The following is a 25,003-nucleotide window of genomic DNA, read 5'->3' on the forward strand; positions in this document are numbered from 1 at the left end:
GCCCTGGAGGCTGGCTCTTCAATAGGCAAAAATAATTTAGTCATAAAGTTCCTTAGGAGAGTGAGGCATTTGAAACCCCCTTGCTGACTTGGGACTTAAATCTGGTGCTGAAGGCACTCACAAACTCCTCGTTCAAATCAATTGGAATCTGTTGAGCTGCGGGTGCTTTCCTTAAAAACCACACTCATTTAAACGGGTGGTTGACATGCAGGCTCTGCTGACTGACAGCTCACGATGGAGTTTGGTATAGATCTGTCAAAAGCCACCATTAAACCTACAAAAGGTGTTATCAATGCCCTTCAAGGCTCAGGTGATTCTTTTCAAGCCTTTTCCCCCACCGATAAAGTGGCAATCTATGCATATGCTATGCCCGGTGAGGCATGGCATATGCATATGTGTCCTTACAGGACATATGTTTGGCAGCAGGATGGTCCTCAAAAAACACCCGTATGAGATTTTATAACCTGGATGTGGTGTCCATCTCCTTACAAAGTCCTCTCTGTATAGATTGTGTCTTCCATTCAAGTGGGTCTACAGGGCTATAATCAACACAGCCACCTAATTATATGCTGTTGAGCTGTCCCTTTAAAAGTCATAAGCACTCCCATAAGAAATAAAACCTACTTTTCCAACCATGTTGTGAGAGGGTTAATAAACCATACTGTGTATATCTATATGCTTCATATAAATCTCAGAATACATTCATTTCCATCAGGCATCTGCCACATAGGACTATTTAAACACAATTAAATATGACTAATAAGTTATCGGCCTGAGGCCTGTGATTCCTTATGAATATCTCTATTTAGTGTTAATAGTCCTGTAGAAGGACACTCCCCATAATGCTTACAGCAATGTTCATCTCAGGGAACCGAGGTTACATGTGTAACCAGAGATGTTTTCCACTAAGCACTTTGTGTGTTTTTATGTCAACACAGCACCAGCTCCAAACATTCACTTTGAAGCACACAGCACATGCAAACTACTGTATATCTCATTAAATCACAGCTTTTGCGGTTTGATAATCACACTAAGACATAACGTGATTTTAATTAGTGCGTTGAATGTTTACGGAATGACATTTGTATGTCAGATGATATCTGTTTTTGGTATCGGAGTATTTTTATGAACACAAGTTCAAGAACATGATTGCGGTATCAGACCCGATTCCAATACCAGTAACGATATTGTGACGTCCATACTAAATACATTGACATTATTTATAGGGGCAATATCTACTTAATCTACTTTAAAGTACAACAAATAATACAAATAAGTTATTCTGTCAGTCAATTAAAACAATTAATCGCATTATTTTTCATTGTTAATCGTGATTAATCGTAGATTTTGAAAGTGCTGAAATTTGGCTCTAAAGATACTACTTTTCCTGTAAGAAGTCATTTATTTCCTTCTTAGGAAAGAAAACAAAAAAATATGTAACAATATAATGCTTTAATAACCTTTTCCAAACAAATTATTTCACAGTATAAAGATACAAATGCACTTAAATAGCACCAATTCAAGTAACATTAAACATTTCCCAAAGTCTAAATGTAGTACCCACTTAGGTTGAGCATTCATTGCAATGGGCATTAAATCTCTTAAACTTTCATCCTCCACAATAATTATCAGCCAGTTGTGGCTATCCACTTTTCTGTAGCAATCGTTAACCCGTGTTAATTTGCATCAGGGTGCTGCTTTGAACTCCACATGAAAAGCGCTTGCACACAAAAACGTCTCATTCTGCCTTTTGGTGATAGTTAGATAGTAGACTTGCCATGCTTCTGTGGTAATTACAATGTACCTTTCTTAGGCTGAAAAATACTTGATTTCTTCCACAAGTTCTTTCTAGGCTTGTTTTGTACAAGAAATAGTGTTAAGAGCATGTTTCCCAATCACTATAATTGACACTAAATCACTGCTGTGTGTGTTGTGGTGTGTTCATCAATGTAATGACTCTGGGTAGACCCATCACAGAGGTTTTGCCATTCCAACCAGTGTTTATGCTGGTTTATGCTGTATTATTGTAATGTTAAATGTGTTAATCGTGATAAGACAAATGAACACTTATATTAATTAAAAGGTGCAGTATGTAATAATTTTCATGCAATATTCGCCTTTTTTGTGCCAAAGTGTGAACGGCTTGTAAAGCAACTAGGTTGCCTATTAAAGCCTGTAGACTGATTTACATGTGAAGGGAGCTAGTCGGTTTTGAACCTCAGTGCTTCTCTTCTGCCATTTAACAGCAACAACAAACTGCAAAACTAGGTAATGTTATCTTAGAGATGGAATCCAGCAAACGTCCGGCTACCAGTAAAACACTGACTCCTACTCAAACTCTGAGTAAGCCAAAAAAACAAAAAACATTTCTCTACTGAATCCCATCTGGCTAAGCGGGAACATGATCGTGGTCAAACGAAAACTAGAATGAATATCGGCAGGGCATTTGATTCATGGAATGACCTTCGTTTGGTTTTGGGAATCAAAACCAACCCTGAATTGCCGTTCTTCTTATTGGACAGGTAAACTTACATAACTGCAAAGCATGTGAAATATAGTGCAATAAGGACTGATCTATGTAATCAATGTTCAAGATGATGCAAAAAGACCCATTCATTCGTGTAACGTAACTTGGTTATACATAAAATATACATTCTAGTATTATAAATGATTAGCGCATGGAGTTGTGATGGAATCACATCAATACTGAATTTTGTCAACATATTCATAATGTACAGTCTATTTTATAAATATCTACTGTCATCATCCACCAAATGTAGCTAACAGCTATTGATAAATCTGGCTAGCTAGCTACGCTGACATTGACTGCATTTATACGATAGCCTATGTATCATGAAAACAAAAGTGATTACTTCAAACTACAGTCTCACATAGGCAGACCTATAGCCACACTTTCGGTTTTCCAGCACTGGAGAGTCAAATATAATATACAGTCTCTTAGTTTGTAGTAAAAAAATCATAACTGTGTAATTTTAATTATGCTACCTCATCTGTCAGCATGGTGCCTGTGGATCACGTTCAGTCTCATTGTACATTACGTCATAGTTTTGGCTGAAGCGCGCGCGCACGTCTATATGGAGTGTGTGCACGAGGTAGCTGGTGCAGTTCACTTAACGGCCACAGATGTCATTAATAACGTCTTGGGTTACTTAACTGTAACCCCTGTTCCCTGATAAAAGTGGAAAGAGATGAAGCAATCTGAAGCAACACCACATTTATTGGCATAACTTCTAGTAGAGGGAGCACTAGCACTTAGAATGGTCTCGATAACTTGGGGTGAAAGACCAGTGTCCCTCAGTTGGTACCCTTCAGGGGCCAAACATGAAGGTTCCACAGCTTGGGCTGGGGATGAAATATGTCCCCTGTGCCTGGGACAGAAGGTCCCTCCTGTCCAGAATCGCCCAAGGCGAGCCGTCGAGGAGAGACATTATCTCCGAAAACCATACCCTGTTCAAGACCCTTGCTGGCGAACTCTGGCCAAGACTACCAGGAGCAGAGAAACCAGAGCATTCCCCTCGAGCTGGACAACCACTTAAAACCGCACCCCAGCCCGTCAGGGAGGCGTCTGTCGTTAGCAACTTGCGACGGCAAGACGCACCTAGAGTGGGACCCAAAGAGAGGAACTGGGGACTGAACCACATAGAAAGGGTACAAAGCACGTGGCACGTAACCCTTATCTGCCTTAGGGGACTGGCCCTTGGATGAAATCTGACAATACTGACGAACAGTGCAACCTTGACCTAGCCTGACTTTGCTCAGGGTGTTCTGAATGGACACGATTCGAGCGGGAGACAATTGTGCCCGCATCATGATCGAATTCCATACAACCCCCACATAGGTAATTTCCTGAGTAGGAGAGAGAAAGCTCGTTTTGACGTCGAGTCTCAGACCCAGAGAAACCAGATGAGCTAAGACAATATCCCTGTGCTGAAAATATCTATATAATTCAGAATGAGGATGCCCTGGAGTTGCAAAAGAGCCAGTGCTGCATCCACGCACTTCGTGAATGTGTGGGGTGATAGGGCTAGGCCAAATGGAAGAACCCGATATTGGAAAGCTTCACCCCCGAAAGCGAACCTCAGGAACTTCCATATGGAGATATGCATCCATGAGATCGATCGTGATGTTGGATTTGAGACACAACAGTCTTGACAGTTAGGATCTTGAACTTGAAAGCCTTGACTGAGCGATTCAAGTCTCAAAGGTCTAAAATCGGACGCAACCCCCCACCCTACTTGGGAACCAGGAAGTATCTGCTGTAGTAACCGGACACTTTCTCTGGAAGGGGAACATGTTCTATGGCCCCTTTGACCAAGAGATTTTGCAGTTCTTTCCACAGTAGACATGCTTGTTCTGGTTTCACGGCAGTGGAGACTACACCATTGAAATGTGGAGAACGGCGATCGAATTTAATTCTGTAGCTTTTTTCTACTCTTCTTAGAACCCACATAGAAACACCCTGCAGTAACTTCCACGCTGCCAGGTTCTCTGAGATGGGAATCAATTTTGACACTTCATGTTGAGAGGATGTCGAGTATTCCAAATCCTGGACTAAGGCAGGAAGCAACAGAACATCCATCATTTTGCTGGAAACCTCTAACTCCCGAAACACCAGAGGCGGCGGGAATGGAGAGGTTTCATGGGGGGTATCAGGAAGCGCAAAACCGTCAGAGTTTTCTCTTTTTAGAAATAACTGCCCTGAGGTCTTGCTTTGGGGGCTGCTGAGGGCGACGAACATGCCCCCAGTCTCTACTAAGGGGAGCACGATTCGCCACACTTTGTTTTTTAGCCTCCCGTATAGAAGGACCGGGGCGAGGCTGGGTGGCCGACGGCCCCTCCCCCTGAGTGTGGTGAGGAAGGAATTGCCTGAAGGCTTCCTCATGACTCTTTTCCTCCTTGAACCTAGTTATAACTGAATTCATGGCGTCACCAAATAAACCAGAAGGCGAACCGGGGCATCGAGGAGGAAAACATTGGCCAATGTCGCAGGCCGTCTGCTTGGTCGCGCGGAGAGACAAGTCTGTGGCTCGACAAAGCTCTGAGAAAGCCTCTTCGTCGACCATGGTGCCCGCACTCAGGTCCTTCAACAGGTCAGCCTGGTATGCCTGTAACACTGCCATAGTGTGCAGGGCAAAACCAGCCTGACCTGCTGCCTGATAAGCCTTCCCCACAAGCGTAGAGGTGGTCCTGCACGACTTTGTGGGGAGAGTAGGTCTTTTTAGCGATGATGCCAAGCCAGGCGAGAGATAACCAGCAAGTGTCTCTTCTACTGGCGGCATCACTGAATACCCCCATGCCTCAGCACCCTCGATAGTCGAATATGTCTATGTCAAGGGCACAAAGACATGGGAAGTATAAGAGAGCTCCTCATGGAGGTCATCAAAGAAGGGAAGGACTGATGAGGCATTCCCTTCCCTTGGCCACCATACAGAAATCTGTCCTTCAGTTCGGAGTGCTTGGGTGTCTCTTGTTCGCATGGACAGTCTAATTGAAGCCTGGCCACTGCACGAGTAATCACCTAGAGTAATTCCTCCATCACTTTATTATCATATGCGGAATGCTCAGAGGTGGGTAGCTCGAAGTACGCAGACTCAAGAGATTCATGGTCCCCCTCCTGAACTGAAGAGGTGCCAGAGCACGCTTCAGGATCACAGGAGAGACCAGCTGATCTGGTGAGAGAGAGCGAGCGATAGGGACGGACCCATCTCTCGCTCCTCAGCCAGATGCATACGAGAGCCCCACGATGTAAGAGTGGGTGCTGTCTCTCGGAAGTAAGCAAGATGAGTGCGAAGCATTTTGACTGAGAACAGATCGCAATGCTCGCACCCGCCCCTCCCCACCGCAAGAGCAGCATGCTCTTCCCCCAAACACACAAAACAAAACTGGTGTGTGTCCCTCTCAGCCATAGAGCGTAAACATGGGCTTGCTTTGTTTATCAGTCATTCTTTTTCTTCTTCTTTTTTTTAAAAAAAGAAAGGTTTCTGCACACTGCCTAACAATTCTAACTCCTAACAGAGGTAAGTAGAAAGTTCTGACAGTCAAGAAGCACAACACACAGAATGATCTGAAAACAAAATATCTGACGATGCACCTGTGGCGCATCTATTTATAGCCCCTTTACCGGCGCATCCTGATGATGTCACCGGCGGAGGTTATACATTTTGGCAATTTCATTGACGTGTTGCACACATATTCACAGCTGGTCACTCCTAAAGACATTCCCAAAGCGCTAAATAAGCGCAGCATCAAAGTGTAGCTTTTTGATAGGGAGCAAGGGTTTCTGAATCTTACATACTGCACCTTTAAACTATTTAAATGAATTGCATGTGTTAGCGTGTTCATTTTGACAGTTCTATGAATTATACAACTTTATAATATTTGAAATTACAATATAGAATTTGTTCGAAAAATCTGAGCAGTTTTTATCTGCCACAAAATCTGTACAGATCTCAATCTTCAACATTACATTTTATACAAACAATAAAAATATAACTGAATCAAAATTGTATGAATGTACAGATAAACGGTCTACATGTAGAAGAGACTGTACAGGACACCTTCGAACTTTAACCCTGACAGAGCACATCATAAATGCAGGCTTTCCAAACAACACAGCAGTCAGATGGACAAGGTCTGGTGAAAAAGTGTTGTGTGTTGGTAAAAAGACAAAGATGGAGAGAGCTGGAGAGCCTGTTCCACAAACAGGCCTCTGACCGAATTGAGTGTGTTGGTTTAAATGGGCAAACCAGGAAATCAAATGACGCCATGGAGATTTAAACTAAATTCTGCTTAAATTAAACATGAATTCATCATGCTATGGGGTAGTTGTAAGGCTAGTTTTGTTATATAATGGCAAAGCTTTTTAATCAACAAAGTTGAGATACATGTGTCACTCATGCACATTTATTCTAGAGATCCAATAAAACTATTGACAAGAATGACCACAAAGTGAACAGCTGAAATAGCCCAGATATGTAGGAAACCAGTCGCAAAGGGGGAAATTATCAAATCTAGTTTAGCGGTTATTAAACAAAAATATTTGACAACAGTATGCTGCCATTGACCAATCAGAAGTATTCCAGAGGTTCATGTCATACGTATTAGATAATATCAAGTTTTATAGAGGAAGCAAATGATGAAAAACACCACAGGTTTGGATTGAACTATGCCTATGGGACACATTTTACAACAACATAAGCAGTTCCTCTCAAGAGAGACACTGACCAATGTCCCACGATCAAACGTTCACCAAAACAGCAAACACAGATGAAGTTCTTGCAGGTTAAAGCCAAATTCAGACAGCTGCACATGGAAAGGCTCTGCTTTCAGAACGACTGCACTGATAAGTGCCAATGAGTGAACGCTGACAGGAGGAAGTGTCTGTTTTGTGTCAGCTTTAGACCGAGCGAGTGATGATAGTGTTCTCCAGGCCAAACCAGAGCGAGATGTTGGTTTGGTGCAACAGGCACCAAATGGAACAGGCAGTGGAATCATGGGACTCCAACCAATCGTAAGAACATTAAACCTGTCCAGCGGTTCTTCGCCTACCTCCTCCAGTCACAAAATCAAATTACCTTCATTACTCGCTCGATACTCTCTTAGCTCGCTCTGCCAAGGTGTTGCAGTGTGGTCTGGAGCTAAAGTTGAAAAGCATCGTCTATAAATTGAGTGCTTTTCAACTGGTTTTGCATCACAGGATAGTTCACCCAAAAATGAAGATTGTGTCATTATTTACTCATCCTCGTGTTGTTCCAAACCCATGTGCTGTTATTTTTTCCATGGAACAGAATTCACTTTTTTTTTTCATATTCGTCACATAGATCTTTTTCATATATTGGTAGTTCATAGTGACCATGAGCTATTAAGATTTAAGGACCCAAAAATAATTATAAAAAAGTGGTCCATTTGACTTGTGTGCTATATTCCGAGCCCATAATATAGCTTTGTTCAAGTCTTTATTCACTTATAATCTTCACATCCACAGCAGCTCAAGAACAGCTCTCGAATCAAATATGGCACCTTTAATGCAAATTTGGCGCTTGGGAATGACATTAGCGGCCCTATAATAAGACTAGTCTTAAAAAGATAGTTCACCCAAAAATTAAAATTATCGAATCATGTGTAAGACTTTCTTTCTTCTGCTGAACGCAAACTACAATTTTTAGAAGAACATTTCAGCTCTGTATGTCGAAACAATTCAAATGAATGGTGACCAGAAATTTGAAGCTCCAAAAATAATATAAAGGAGCATAAAAGTAATCTATCTGACTCCAGTTTTTTGCTAAATTAAACAACGTGGTTCCTTATACATATTGTGGCAGTTCTAATATGAAATGTCTACTCTGTGGCACTAAAAGCTAAATGTTCTCCCAAATAGTTAAGGCAATGCACTATCACGTTTTAAATCAACCAAACCATCCTCCCTACCCTAAACCTTTAACCTAAACTCAACCAATAGTGTCATAGAAGCACAAAATAACGTGGTTGCTTCTGCAATGACACTTCTGGCTCATGTGTTAACACGTATGTTCTCCAGGACTCATATCCTGGTCTTTTACATCACAAGTACTCTTTCAGTTAAGCTAACGCACAATTTGATCACATTAAACAAGCTTGTAAACCTAGTTGGTTATGTAATGCAAACATTACAATGTATCACCTAACAAGTCATGTGCTATAGTAAAATAGTTTATAAGATAGCACTATGTGAGAAACAGGGCGAAAAGTATGTGTTATGAACTGGTGATCTCACGTTTTACTGGTGATTTGTGTGAAAGTGAATAAAAGTCATTGTTGTTGTTGTAGTGCCTCTAGTGTTCATTTTCATCAGTAAGCGTATACCCCAACCACAGGTCTTCCTGTGAAAACGGCTCAGGAACAATGATGAGAAACTGAATTTGACAGTTGAACCATATTTGGGAGCACAGGCTCTGAATTTTTGTGGTGATTTTGGAGAAGATGATGAAGATTTGTCAGTGCAGCTGTTTGTCTGATATTTCTCAGGTCTTTTGCAGAAGGAACCCTGACGCCAGCAGTGAGGTCGAGCAGTCTGCTCTATCCAACTCTTAAATTTCACGAGGGCCGTAGGGATGAGCTTGTGAAACAAAAGATGACCTTTCTGTACACACTCACACCAGTGGAAAACCTGACAACATCAACATGAGGCCCACCTTCTTCCGAGAGAGACAGAGAGATGGACTCCATACAAGACCGAACAGAGGTCTAAGAGGGATCAGTATCTTTTATTTCAGCATTCCAAAAACAATGAAAGAGATGAGGAGAAAATGACAGAGAATACGGATTGTCCCACAACCAGAGAGAGAGGAAAAGAGAAAGACCACCAGGCACTGATGAGACAGAAATGGATAGGCAGAAATGGCTGGGTATTGATATAGATTTCCTGGATCGATTAAACTGGGATTCACAAGCTCTCAATTCTATTTGATTGATTTAGTTTCAATTCCATTCAATATCGATTCATATGGGAATATTTCAGTAATAATGTCCCTTTTTCTTACATATGAAATACATTTTCTCCCAGCTAATGCTGTTAATTATACAGGGGACCTTCTAACTAGATACATTAAGAAAATATAAATTTTACTAATTATATTTTATTAGATTTTTATTATTTTGGGGACATTTTAGTTTAGTTTCAAAATGAAAAAAATCTATGCATTCCATCAATAAATATGATATCACATTGCATAAATTATACTGTACGTTGTTACATGTTTACTGTTTAATTGCATAATTTGTACTATTTACAAGTATTTACATTGATTTGTTGAACACGTGCTAAAACCTGAACTGTTTCTTTAAGAAAACCGGCATTACTTTTAAGAGTGTCTGTAAACGAGCACATGTTAAAGAGAAACTCAAATGGCTTTAACTCCTCCGTGCTGTATGTGATTAGGATTAGATGTTTCTTTTTATGTTGTTTTTAATCAACAATTAACTTTAAAGAACAGAAAGGGTATTAAAGGAGACATTATTCAATGACAAATGGAATGCGTGGATCTCGTCTTTGGACACACATACACACGGAATGAGTCAAATCAAACTTTTACTCTCAACACACAATGAAAGGCTCTCGATGCTAAACTTCTTTACGACTATAATCCTCAATCACTGGGGAGTAAAATCTGAACATTTACCAGCAAGTGGCTAATCACTGACATTTTTTGTAGCACAGCGTAAAATTTAGTCGCATGTGCAAACAATTTTCCCTCTTTGCACATACAGTAAAAGATCAATCTTTGGGATTTAAGAATCGATATTGAGTTGAATGAAAAATCACAATGTGTCTGAAAATTTGTATTTTTGCCCAATCCTATAGACAGATAAAGGATAGATAGATAGATAGATAGATAGATGATAGATAGATAGATAGATAGATAGATAGATAGATAGATAGATAGATAGATAGATAGATAGATAGATAGATAGATAGATAGATAGATAGATAGCATGAAAGAGGCAAATGTTTCTTGTACTACAATTCAGGAGTGCTGAATCTCTAGCATGAAAAAAAATATTTTAGCTGACATGAGAGCTTGTAATTGTGTGTAACAAGAGAAAGACATGAAATGACTAAGTTCAGTCATGAAACTTGACTGAACTTGGTGCAAGCTGATAGGTCCTTTGAACATGTAACATGTTAGCCAATCAACTTGCAATCAACTAACATACTGTATACATTTCCTAAATTGTTTGCAGGTAAGCTGGCTTCACTGTAGCTACAAGAGTTCTCTCACTGGAACCCTCCTCCTCCCCAGCACCAAAGGTCTAGATCTGCTTTAAGATGATGGTATGCATGTCTAATTGTGCAGCAGTATGTTTAACACACAGGAAGTCTGTGTTCCAGAAGTAGCAAATCTTTGTACAAAAGCAGATCTAGTCCTCCAAGATCAAACCTCCTAACTTGACATATCCATTATAATACTTCAAAAATGTATTCCATCATGAGTGAAATAAATTGAAAATGAAAATAATTAGTCAGCATGAATTTCTTTTCCATTGTCCTTGCTGACTCTAAGCAAAAATGAACTTACTGTTTCGTGCAACATTCAGCCTAATTGTGAATTAATTGCTTGATTGGTGGGGTTCTTTACAGTCAAACTTACTGATTCAGACTGAATCGAAAACAGAATTTACAATTACAGCAGGCGCAATTACACACAATCAGAGCATATTTTGTTGTTTATTGTACAGTGATGAGGAGCAGGATTTGGACCAATGAGATTTCACTGTGGGCAGGTCTATTCGGCACTACACAGCAGATACAGAAACCAACGATAACAAAATGTCCTGTTGCTTGTCACGGCTAGTTAGTACACAAACTCAGCTTTATGTTGAAGAAAAAGCCTTTATTGCTAGTCTTTTTATTGCGTCTTTTTCGTGTCTGGTTAGGACAAGGAGTTAGGTAAAGGAAACTTAAACCTATCAAATTTGAACTGCTAAATTCTAATTCTAAATCACCAATTAGAATATTGTTCACTACTGAACCCATCTGACCCATGTTGTTGCACACTGTGTTGTAGAAAAGTGCATTACAAAATAAAATGTATTATAATATAGTATTGGGAGAAAATGGTATTAAAAATAGTATTATTACTGTTTAGCTAGATGTAAGGCCCAGTTTCAAGTAGAAAGGGAAGAAGGGAACATTGGAAAGAGGGGAAAGATTAAAGGCAAAATAGATGGGCAAAAGGGAAGAAATATGCTGAGATGGACAAAGAATCAGAAGAGATTTATGGAGAGATGATCTGACCTTGCGATGCTCCTGCAGGTTGAGAGAGGATGAGCACTTCTTATTACAGATAGTGCATATCAACTTCCTGCGACCACTCCCTACACACACACACACACACACACACACACACAGATCATACATTACATATAGCAGTAACACACACGCTGATAGAATGAGGAGCCGCTAATGGACAAAAATGCATCAGTTCAAACTCAAATAAACATCACAAATGGAAACTTTTTGGTTCAGTATAAGTTCAAATCTTACAATGGAAGTCTATGGGGTGAGGCATCCTGGAGGGTTATCATCCTATTAGCAGTATGACTACTTTTCTAAGTGGATAAACTTCTGGTTATGTGTTATTGATGTAATTCCTGTAGGGAGGAGTTTTCTTTACGTCAGCAGTTCCTTTCTTGTGTCCTTGCATTTATCATTCAAAAGTTACCAGGTTTACTGGCTTTACATTGTCATGGCAGGAGTTGTAATGTCGGATATAACTTCAGTCAGTAAGGTTAATAAGTGATTTTATCACTGTAATCTCATGTGGCTATACTTTCGAAAAAGTGCATTGCCCCATTTACTTCCATTGTAAGTGCCTTACTGTAACCGCAATATTTGCTTTGTTAAAAATAGGGACAAATTGAAATTATTTCCTGTGTTAATTGACAGCATGTCACAGATGCTACATATCTTCACTTGCATTGAACCCAGAACATTCCTAAATACAGACAATCACTAACAAAAAAGGTTTTAATGGAAGACTCAATTCCCAAATTAATTGAGAGATGCAACTTCTTGGAAAACGTTTTTGTATTGTGAGATGATATTCTTGTCACCACAATTGTACAGAGTGGTTATCTGAGTTCCCGTACACTTTGTCAGTTCAAACCAGTCTGGCCATTCTTTGTTGACCTCTCTCATCAACAAGGCATTTCCATCAACAGAACTGTTTTTTGGCACAATTCTACGCTGACTGCGTAATATGTGTATAGGGAGCTGCAGTACTGTCTGCGGCCAAATCACAGTAGTGCAGATTTAGGGCCATATTGCACAATTGCAAGTGTGATATTGCTTATATACAACAGTTCAATGAACAAGTACATTAAAAAAAATTATGAAAAACTGAGTACGGTCATAAAAACGCATTTGTGCATGAAACTGCTGTCTTGCTTGTGCTATTTCTAACAAGTTATTGGATAAACAAGGATGGATGTATGTGCGTGTGTGTGTGCGAGAGAGAGAGAGAGAGAGATGGATCGTGTGCTATATACCCAAGCAGAGATGCTTTCAGCTTTCTGAAGATCAGCTTACTCAGTGAAATATAGCTGTACAAAGGGAGTATTTCTTCCTATTTCAAGGTAGCCGGTGCGCAAGTCAGTCACTATAGAAACTGCAATGTCCCCTGCTATATTAAAGAGCATGTCCTATCCAATGTAGAAACTCCAGTAAGATGTAAGCACCTTGAGTTCTGTGTTGAGTCTCTCAGCTGTGATGAGCCTTAATGCTCAAGTTATTCATTTAAAGCAGATAAAAGCCATTTTCTAGCTTTAATAGTGTAGTAGCAATATGATCGATCATGAAGTGCTCTTGAATGTAAACACTGGCTGACGTGGATTCACTTCACGTCAGCTAACTGTCTATATAAAAAACAAAAAAATCATGTTTTGCCACTACCTGCTGGCTAACATATGTAATGTAAAAAATAATTAAATACATGTAAGAGCCACACATACATTAGCTCTTAACACATATGCACTGCTCTTTCACATTAGATAAGCCAGGCACGAACACAAGCGGAGTGATACACAAAGTGAAGCGTCCGAGTGCTGATGGTGTGAGACCATCAGTGCTCATGGAACGTCTCTCATCCAATCAGATTCGAGTACCGGAACTACTGTTTTGTGTGTGTGTGTATATACACATACACACACACACACACACACACACACACACACACACACACACACACACACACCAAAAGTTTTGTATAATGTACAGATTTTACTTTTATGGAAAGAAATTGGTACTTTTATTCACCAAAGTGGCATTCGACTGATCAAAATGTATAGTCAGGACAATAATAATGTGAAAATTTACAATTACAATTTCTTAAATTCTCAATTCTTAAACTACTTCAAAAAATTATCATAAAAAAAAATCCTTCTAGCAGTCAGTTTGTCCAGATACTCAGGTGAAATTTCACCACACTTCCTGTAGCATTTGCTATAGATGTCTTGTCAGGCACTTCTCATGCACCTTACAGTCTAGCTGATCACACAAAAGCTCAATGAGGTTAAGATCCATAACACTCTTTTCCAATTATCTGTTGTCCAATGTCTGTGTTTCTTTACCCACTCGAACCATTTCTTTTAGTTTTTCTGTTTCAAAAGTGTTTTTTTCTTTGCAATTCTTCCCATAAGGCCTGCATCACTGAGTCTTCTCTTTACTGTTGTACATGAAACTGGTGTTGAGCGGGTAGAATTCAATGAAGCTGTCAGCTGAGGACATGTGAGACATCTATTTCTCAAACTAGAGTCTCTGATGTACTTATCCTCTTGTTTAGTTGTACATCTGGCCTTCCACATCTCTTTCTGTCCTTGTTAGAGCCAGTTGTCCTTTGTCTTTGAAGACTATAGTGTGCACAATTGTATGAAATCTTTAGAATTTCAAGCATTGTATAGCCTTCATTCCTCAAAACAATGATTGACTGATGAGTTTCTAGAGAAAGCTTTTTCTTGCTATTTTTGACCTAATATTGACCTTAAGAAATGCCAGTCTACTGCATACTGTGGCAACTCAAAACACTAAAACATGTTAAGCTTCATTTAATGAACCAAATATCTTTCAGCTGTGTTTTATATAACAGCAAGTGATTTTCTAGAACCAAATTAGCAATTTATCATGATTGCTCAAGGATAGGGTATTGGAGTGATGGCTGCTGGAAATGGGGCCAGTCTAGATTTGATAAAAAAATTACTTTTTTTCCAAATAGTGATGGTGCTGTTTTTTAGACCAGTAATGCCTGACTATACTTTGTGATCAGTTGAATGCTACTTTGGTAAATTAAAGTACCAATTTCATTCTGAAACAGCAAATAGATAGAGAGATGTTTTATTTTTTGTTGGTCCTAACTTTGTAAGCATATGATTCTAGTTCTATTCACTCCATCTCCCTCCAAAAATACTTTCCACTAGATGGCAGCAAGTACTAGAAAAATATAATTTGACCTCTATCACAAAATGCAGATCTCAAATGTAGGTGGCGCTCTAATGCATTTTAGCCCTCACAGATTTGCTCGTCCATAGACAATAAGTCTAAATATCAGTTCACACACCACCCTTATTTTTTCATCGAAATCTTGGCCCCTGAGTGGACTAGAGGCTCAATCTAGGTGTCATTTGAAAGCTGAAATTCTCCCCTTTTGCGATAATGTATAACATTTTATCACCAATAGTCAATAACATATATTTCCAATGATTTTCATAACATACTTTTCTGCTTGACCACATATTTTATTCTGGACATCTCAGATATAACATTTGATTACTCACCCAGGCAAGCTCACAGACAAGGAAAAAATAGATTTTTTTTTAGACAAATACCTAAGGTAAAAGCAGATATAAAATTTGTAGCTATATGGGGATCAGCAGTGATCAGCGCATGAAAGAGACATTTGTATCTGATGACTTAGAAATAATATTTCACTTGTGATTCTTTTACAAATCTGTGGTATTAAGGCAACACAATAAACTGTACAGACACATTCCTGAGAATGATAGCTTTCATTTGATATATGACATGTCTATTTATGTGCAACTTGAAAAGTTTTGTGCAATAAGATGTTATAGTTATTTAGCCTTTTTTATTTGTTGAAAATATGTAAGTCACCATGTTGTATTGCTGCACTTAACATCCTTATATCCCTTTGAAATGCATCTGATCAGGGTCACTTTAACATAACTGAGCACCTTAAGCCATCTGATTGAACGATGTGTTTGAGTATTTGGCTAAAATGTCTCTTCGGTTGAACTGAGCATCCCTCTCATCTAAAAGAAAAGCCTTAAATACTCTTTTTAAATACATACTAAAACCCATAATATGAATCCTTTAAACACTCTTATTATAACAAAACTCTCTCATATATGTAGCTTTTAGTATTTCCCAAACTCGTAGTGAAACTCAAACTGGTGTTGGATTTAGTCACTGAAATAACTGATTTACCTGCATGCAGCCAAACTGTCCAATTAATGACAATGATATGGAAAACATTCTGATGCATGCTTTCAATAGCCGATTATGGCTCTATGAGTAATGTTCTCAGATGTCTGTGCCTCTGGCAGAGAGACAGGGGTAGAGAGTGCTGAAAAGATGAGTGTAGCGAGAGAGACAGAAAGCACTTAATGTTTATCTGACAGATGGAGGGGATAAGAGCGGATCAGAAATGAACAGATTAATGAAGATGTTAAACAATTGCTGATTAGACTCTCATTACTGTGCAGTAATTTCACACTAGCTTAAGCCATGTGTATATATGTGTGTGTGTGTGTGTGTGTGTGTGTGTGTGTGTGTGTGTGTGTGTGTGTGTGTGTGTGTGTGTGTGTGTGTGTGTGTGTGTGTGTGTGTGTAACTCACCTGTGTGTACGTTTACTTTGTGTTTCTTCAGGACATCTTTACTCTTGAATCTTTTGCCACAGCTCTCAGCCTTACAGATGAACAGTCCATCTCCTTTACACGCCTCTTTATGCTGCTCAAAACTACAAACACAGTTTAAAGGGACAGTTCAATTAAAATTTTTTTGGGTGAACATTCAACTTTATTTGTAACAAACCATAGAAAATGATTGCTATTGTGAGACTGGTAAGATATGACTAGGGTAAACTAGCTGACAACCCAGGTTTGATGTACCTGGACTCTGAAGAGAAAGTGCTGTGACACAGAGCACACTGATGAGCTTTTGAAGGGTCTACTGATGAAGCAAAGCTCTCAGTACAGTGAAGAACACTACAAAACAAACAACAATACATCAGCATTACTACACATGAAACACTAATGAACTGTATGTGTATGTGTGTGGTACTGACTGGCGTTGCAGGGCCTGTTTGACAGGAAACTCTTTTCCACATGAACGGCATTTAAACTCTTTGTCTCCGGCACTTCCTCTGTGATGAAAACTCTGTAGATGTTCAGCTAGCACGTCTTCTCCAGGGAAACTGCTCTCACACAGTAGACATGGGTAATCTTCCTTCTTGATCACCAACTCTATGCACGCGCACACACACACACACACACACACACACACACACACACACACTTGCTTGCTATACTTTACAACTGAGTTTTTCAATGGCCAAATTAATGCTGATATATCAGTCTATCACTACTATAGAAATATTACTAACTAACAGCACAACAATTCTCGTACAGGAAAAACCCTTTAGGAGACAACCCTCCAAACACACACAAACACACACAAACACACACACACACACACACACACCTGTTTCTGTTCTGAGGTGTTTGGTGTCTTTACTGTTCTCATTTTCATCTTTGAAGTCCTCATCTTCCTCATCGTCCTCCTCTTCCTCTTCCATGTCACTGTCCAGGTAACCAATCAGAAGCTCTGTATCTGTCTCAATGTCATCCACAGCCAGATAGAAAATATTCTCTCCATCCTGTTGAAACAAACAATCAACTAACAGGAGTTTGTGTCCCTTTTTATTGCAGATCTGTCTTTTGTCTCTTTAATAGGGATACAGTACTGAGCAGTAATGGACTACGTGTAATCAGGATTACATAATCAGATTACAAAAATCAAGTTTACATTTTCAAATTTGAGCAATATGATTACAGTTACTTTTTTAGGATTAAATGACTACAAATAGATTACATTACCTATCAGTCTTGATAAACAAAGAGTTGATGCAAATAGCAAATTGTTGTTTGATTTCATGTTAATTTAAATGTAATGAAAGAGTGAAAATTGGTATTAAATGCACTTAAGTTACATTTTCAACCAAACATGCAATACTTAAATCAAAATTAATCAGATTAGATTACCTAAAAAGTGTTATCTTAAAGATTATGCTACTGATTACAATTTTTGTTGTGTACTTTGTACCAGGTTACATTTCAAATGTAATCTGCCCAACACTGATGATATATCAGTCAACATATAAGTATCAGCCAATATCATCTTTTGTTTTGTTATATTTGAAGTTGGCCATGTTTTTCTCAATTAAACCTGTATATCCTTTCTTCATGCCAGGTTGTGATAACTGATATCAGCAATACAATATGTATTGCTCAAAATGTCTTAGTAGGATTCCTGCACCATTCGATCAAATGAATTTGCATGACTTTTCCAGTCAGTCTTAGTTAATGAATAAGAGTTTTTAAACTCATTTATAGAGATTTCAAGACTTGATTTCCATTTGTAGGCTGTTACGTACCAATCTTAGTCCTAAACGTACACTGTAAACCCTAATGCTCAAAATAATTAATTGTTTTGAGTAGGGGAAAATGTAATCATACAAATTAGTTCAAATAACTTAACCTTGATGAGTATTTATAACTTTCTTTTTCTTTTGAGTTCACAAAATGTACACCTTTAAAATAACCTAAATTTTTTATTGTTTTGAGTTTAAAATTTTTTACAGGAACTTAAATTTAACTGAAACCGGGCTGTATATTTCTATTTCCCATCATACTTTGCATGGCACTCAAGAGGGAGATTAAATGTTAAAATTAAGTGTTATTTAAAGTTACCATGTTTTTGCCTTACCCAGATTCACTATGGTAAGCCAATGATGATGATTTATATTTTAGAGATGTCGGGATGGATTTGGCAGGAAATTGCATACTTCTGTCATTCTCCCGTGCATGTTTACATCATGTCCATAAATAAAGAAAAGAAGGTCCAGCTTCTACAGCACATGTTTATGTGCGGTCATAGGTGTGGTAGTAGTTTGAAGATGAAAACATGTAGCCACAACAAATGAGCAACATGGACAATGAATAATTCAAAAAGGCATCCATCTGGGGAATCACCCATTTTCAAATTAAAGAAACCTTGAACCAAAAAAAGTCTGCAAGCAAAATGGGAAAATGACAGAGCTCGTCATTAAAAACATGAAAACAACAACGGATTGGCTTTTCAGAGGTGGCCACAACTCGAGATCTTAAAGAATTTAAAACTCACCCAGAGATGGAGTCTTTTCTTGCTGGACAGGCAACATATTTTATTGAACCAATAGTTAGCCAGGTAGCCTTCTTAGCACGGTAGTTCATAAGATAGTGTTACCCACTCTAATGGGCCATTTTATTATGGATTGAATTACTGCAGTGCTTTCAATTTTATTTTCAAGGAAGGTACATTTAAAAATTATTTTTTTTTACTTTTATGCTGGTAACAATGCCAAACTCTAAACCAGTTACTACCTTGGTCAATTTTCCTACTAGCTAATTTATAATAGATTCCACCGTTTGATTTGATCTGATATAACTAGCGATCGTTATGTCTAATGCCATCATTTGCCAACTTTTGTAAAGCTATTTGTTTTAAAACTGTAACAAGTACTTGCGGAGAAGTGGGACTCTGGATCTAACTGCAGGCTTTTAATGAAGATGATGATAGTGAAACAAACAAACGTAAACTCAAAGCAACAAACAAGAACTGATGAAGTGGGAAGAGAACAGGTGAGGATGATGAGGAACAGATGGCTGTGATCACTGTGGGAAATGTAGTACATGGAAAACAGAGGACAGAAGACAAAAACTATATCAAAATAGGAGTCCTTGGTAACACACTGTGGCATAGTGTTCGGGTGTACAATGTATGCACCCAAACATTTCCATGACCATTAAGATTTGATTAATGTCTGTGACTTTTCTAGGCCTTTCTCTAGCATTTCCAGTTTTTTTCATCACAATCAGTAGCAGTGCATACCAAATATTATTTAACTATTAGCAGCTAGGGATGGGCCCAAGTACTCATGTATATGGTGTGACAGCAATGATCGATCATGAAAACAATGAGCGATAATGATCATGCATAACACAGTCTCGCATAGCCAGACTTATGACAACGGCAAAGGTCTGGGCTCTATAGTAGCTTCAATTGGCCCAAAACTGCCCATTTAGACAGGAAAAGTCATCTAACTAACATGTTAAGTGACCAATCACAATCGGTTTTGTCATTGCGGGGTGTTTATTTTTTTATTATTATTATTATTATTATACTTTATTGTCCCATTCCTGGGAAATTTGTCTTGGACCGCATGACACGGCCAGGGCACAACATCAATCACACACAACACAATGCATACAACAACATACAATAATAAGCAATAACACATTTCTATAAATTATATATATATATATATATATATATATATATATATATATATATATATATAAAAAAAAAAAAACACTAGCAGCATACTACATCAATTAAAAAAAATCTCTATTTAAAATTTTGATCGCAGTTGGAACACAAGAGTTTTTATAACGATTAGACTTGCACATCAAGACCCTGAATCTTCTCCCTGATGGTAGCAATTTAAAATACTTGTATAAAATATGTGTATCATCAGAGACAATTCTTTTAGCTTGCCTTGAAATAGATGCCTCGTACAGTTCTGGTATGGTTCGTTTTCCCTCCCACCCTATGATTTTTTGAGCTGAATGCACCAGTCGTGCTAGTTTTGATTTAGATTGAACAGTCAGATTTCCATACCATGCAGTAATACAGTATCTAATTAAGTTTTCAAAAACAGACTGATAAAATAGAAACAAAATCCTCTGGTTTACTCCAAACATTGTTAACCTTCGCAGGAAGTATAGCCTCTGCTGCAGTCTGGAACAAAGATTGTCGATGTGAGAAGACCAGCATAGTAGATTGTCCATATAAACTCCTAAGTATTTATATGAAGAAACCTGTTCAATAATATCACCATGTATTATTACAGGGCTATGGTCTCCCAGAGACCTAGGATCAAAAATCATTTCAACAGTCTTCCTTTCATTTAAAACCAAAGAATTAGTGTCACACCAGCTGACAAATCTGTCAACAACAGAGAAATACTGCAAGGGATTTGTAGTCTTGTTCAGTAAGTTCAATATTGCTGTGTCGTCAGAGAATTTGATGAAAAATGTATCATCCTGACTAGAGACACACTCATTAGTGTATAGTGAAAATAAAAAGGGTGAGCTAACACAACCCTCGTGGGCTCCTATATTGGTAGTTTTCATCTCAGAATAGAAATTATTTACTCTGACTTGTTGTGTACGATTAGTTAAAAATGAATAAAACCACTTAATGCAGAATGGGTTCACTTCTAGCTCTATCAACTTCTTCATCAGTATATTGGGTTGAAGTGTATTAAATGCTGAACTAAAATCTATAAACGAGCATATGCCTGGGAATCTTCTAAATGGCTATTCACCAAATGAGTGAAGCAGTTAATAGCATCATCAGTCCCCCGTCCAACCTTATATGCAAACTGAAATGGATCAAGGAATGATTTAACCTGATCCTTTAAGACAGTTACAACAAGTCTCTCAAAGCATTTCATAACATTTGAATTCAAAGCCACAGGTCTAAAATCACAATTCCCAACTGGGCAAGTTTTCTTAGGAACAGGTATAATTATAGATTTCTTCCACAAAGATGGAATAATATGTGAGTCAATAGATTTCTGAAAGATAGGGCAGAATGCTGGAGTAAGTTCATTTGCACAAGTCTTTAGCAAAAAAGCTGAAATTCCATCAGGACCCATGGATTTTTTAGAACATATACCTCTAAATTGTGAGCTTACTTTATTAGATGCTATCTCTAGCCTTTGACCTGAATTACATATAATATGGTCCAGAGTACACAATTGATCCATTGGTGACTCAAACCTAAGAAAAAAATCGTTCAAGTCATTTGCTCTCTGTTGGTCATTGCTACTTACAAGCCTCTTTCGAGGAGGTGCCATATTAGTTACGACTTTCATAGCGTCCCACAATTTTTTGGAGTTCCCTGAATTAAAATTTTGTTCTATAGTATCTCTATGTTTTTTCCTTGCCCCCTTCAGTAGCAAATGTAATTCCTTTTGGACTGATTTTAGTTCAATTTTGTCTTGATTAATAAATCAATAAATTAAGGGCGGGGTTATCGGAGATGTATCATACAAACCATAATAAAAGACCGACATTGGGTAACAAATCATTTATATAATAGTGCATGAGTCTCTGTGACCGACTGCACAGAAAACACATGGGAGAATAGCAGAAAATGTGTAGAGAGTCTAAGAACAGAACAAAAAAATCCTCATTAAAGAGAATTTCACAGACATAACTAAGTAAACAAAACTGCTCTGCTCATGGAAATCAGCTTTACTTTCTGCAACATGCCTCAAAGAAAACTCTGATTGTCTTTAAAGAATTTTATATCACCTTGCACCTGGCAACTGATTATTTTGTCCTCAAAAGCACTCTTTCTATCAACGCCGAACCTTGTGAACACAACTCGGCTTCCACACGGACTGATTAAATGTACTATACGCATCAACTCGAGAAAGTTCCATCGAACCAGCCAATCAGGAATGTGCTGCGTTGATCGAGAAAGCATTTTCCAGTTTTGTGTGCTAAAAGCATCAGGTGGTTAAAGAATGGACAGTGGGTGGCCCGTGAGCATGCCGACTGAGGCTGTGATAGTATACACAAACGTGTCAAAGAGAGGAATCAATCTCAATTTTAATTTTGAGATTGATTATACCATGATTTTCAGCTGTACCTTGCGGTCTGAATCATCACAGCAACAAGCTCCAACACAGTGCACCATGACTTTCTGTACGGGGCTGAGTCAGCACTCTAGAGAAGTGCACACTCCAGGTGAGTTCTTCCTTTTAAACCAAAATTCCCATCCCTATTTGCAGCAAATAATGTTTAGCTGATTCATTTTCAATCAATCCTACTGCTAAATACAATATGTGCTCATGCCTTAAAAATATATAAGACACCACCAGCATCAACTGTTTAATGTGAAATCATAAAACATACGTTTACATTTGGAATATACTGTATCTTATCACAAGGGGAATGAATTTAATTATATGTTGTTGTTTTTATGTAGCACCATGGTCCTGGAGGAACGTTGTCTCGTTTTGCTGTGTACTGTACTAACTGTATATGGTTGAAACGACAATAAAAACCACTTGACTTGACTTGAAAAGCCTCCAGGTGTCAGCTGACACTGAACAGACAACAAAACACAAGAGCCCCAGAGAGGTGCAATTAAACATTCACACGAGGGGAAATATAAGATCAGCAGGGTTTCCTGATTAATGTCAAAGGTCAAACACTTGGACCCCTGTATAATGGCTTAATCAAACCTGCATTTCCTAAAAGGTCAAGCAGAAATAAGCACATTTGCTCTACATCATGTTGAAAACGGTCACAGATTTAGCCACATAGAGATGGGGATAGAAATGTCGTGTGATGAAAAACAGGGTCTGTTCCATTAGATTGTCAACAGCTCATGCACTCAATGCTTTCTCAAGCAATTCTTGTCTGCGAGAGTCAGTGTTAACGGCCTTTAAAGACAACATGAAATATAAAATGGATCACATTTACTTAGGAAAAAACTTCTTCTATCCCTCCATTCCGGTATGAAACGCCCACTTTTCACAATCCAATCAATTCCCAATAACTAAAATCAAGTCCCGCCATACATTTTTCTTGTTGATTATCCTGTTTTACTTGGAAAGACATCACAATATGGAAGTAAAAATGGGTTGTGATTCAGATTCCCATGTGAGAGACAGGTTTGTGCATGCACACATGTAAGTTTGTGTTTTATTACTGTCTAAGGCTCATTACACGTCTCTTATCTCTTCACTCTTTGTTGTTTTCAGATCTCTGAAACTGCACACGCACATCAACACAGCTAGACATAACAAACTCGCTTCATACACCTCTCTCATTGTCTCTGCTGTTTGTTTCAAAGGTTTATGTGAAGCAGTTTACTATCACACTGTAGGTGGCTTGACCAAAATCTTATATCATGGTATGAGAAATTTTTGTTTCACAGTAATGAAGCAATGCGATGCGTGGTGCGAACGCAAGGTAATCGTTTGTTCCTTGACGGCTTTTGGGTCTTTGAATAATATATAACGTGCAAGTAAGGGCAGCTGGTACCATTTCTGGTACCCCCCATTATAAGATGGTACCCACCTAGAGAGTTACTACCCTACACAGACTGCGTAATATGGGTATAGGGAGCGGCAGTACTGCTTTATGCCATCTACATACTCAGATGAGGTACAGTAAAAACAGTGTAGAGCCCGATACACTGGAGACCGGATATTGAAAACAGGCAAATCGTGGAACACTTCCGCGTATAGGAAATAGGTGGACTCTACAGACATGGTTTAGGGTTGCTGTTCGGTTGTGAATGTCAAAAAATTAATGATGTTGCAGAAGGAAGAGAAGGAAGTTGCAGAATTCAAATAGGACAACAAATAATGGATGTAACAGAACCAGATTTTAAAGTACCAACAACAAAGCGAAAAGCAACTAGAGCTGCTTATGAACAGAATTCAAAAAGAGGACATGTTAAAAAAACTAATTGAAACAAAAGGGGATGTTAATAGGATTGGTGTTACCAGTGAGAGGGTGTATACATCAGAATCAGATAGTGAAAGATAAATTAAAGTTGATTGGCCGAGAGAGCGGGAGGGCACTGCTGTAATGAGTCATAAGATTTCAAATAGTGCTGGAGTAGGAATTATATTGTCAGAATAATTTTTTACCATTGTCATATAATGTAGAAAAAGTGATCGCTGGAAGGTTGATTTAAGTCACTGCAAAATATGAAAGAATCACTAAGAACTTAATCCATGCACATGCACCTGCAAATGCAAGAGAAAGAATGCTTTCTTTTTGGAAAAATTGTCTGATACAATTGCGGGATGTGAGACTGTAGATTTTCTTTTTTTAGCTGGGGATTTTAATTGCACAATCAGTAAACTAGATCAGAATCACGTTGAACCGCATATGTCTTATAGAAACAGTCTTGCAAGCATTGTGGAATTACTTTTGATTTAGCAGATGTATGGCGTGACAAGCATTTTTAGACATAATTCTTAGGCACACTCACAGGAAAATTATACTTCCATGCCTAGAATTGACAGGATATGTTTTAAACATCATTCACAGATCTTTAAATCCTGTGTTATAACCCCA

At 38.4% G+C, this 25,003-nt stretch overlaps 1 protein-coding gene across 1 annotated transcript in view; it reads right to left on the reverse strand.

Moving 5' to 3' along the window:
- The window catches only part of prdm5 (PR domain containing 5), a 103,571-nt gene that overhangs the window by 66,845 nt on the left and 11,723 nt on the right, over positions 1-25,003 (reverse strand). Inside the window, exons 4-8 of the mRNA XM_052092101.1 lie at positions 17,274-17,448; positions 16,858-17,035; positions 16,682-16,777; positions 16,409-16,530; positions 11,795-11,874 (exon numbers count right to left, since the gene is read on the reverse strand). Coding sequence (XP_051948061.1) covers positions 11,795-11,874; positions 16,409-16,530; positions 16,682-16,777; positions 16,858-17,035; positions 17,274-17,448 — 651 coding nt within the window. The remainder of the gene's footprint in view (positions 1-11,794; positions 11,875-16,408; positions 16,531-16,681; positions 16,778-16,857; positions 17,036-17,273; positions 17,449-25,003) is intronic.

This window comes from Xyrauchen texanus, chromosome 25 (genome assembly GCF_025860055.1).
Source record: "Xyrauchen texanus isolate HMW12.3.18 chromosome 25, RBS_HiC_50CHRs, whole genome shotgun sequence".
Classification (NCBI taxonomy): domain Eukaryota; kingdom Metazoa; phylum Chordata; class Actinopteri; order Cypriniformes; family Catostomidae; genus Xyrauchen; species Xyrauchen texanus.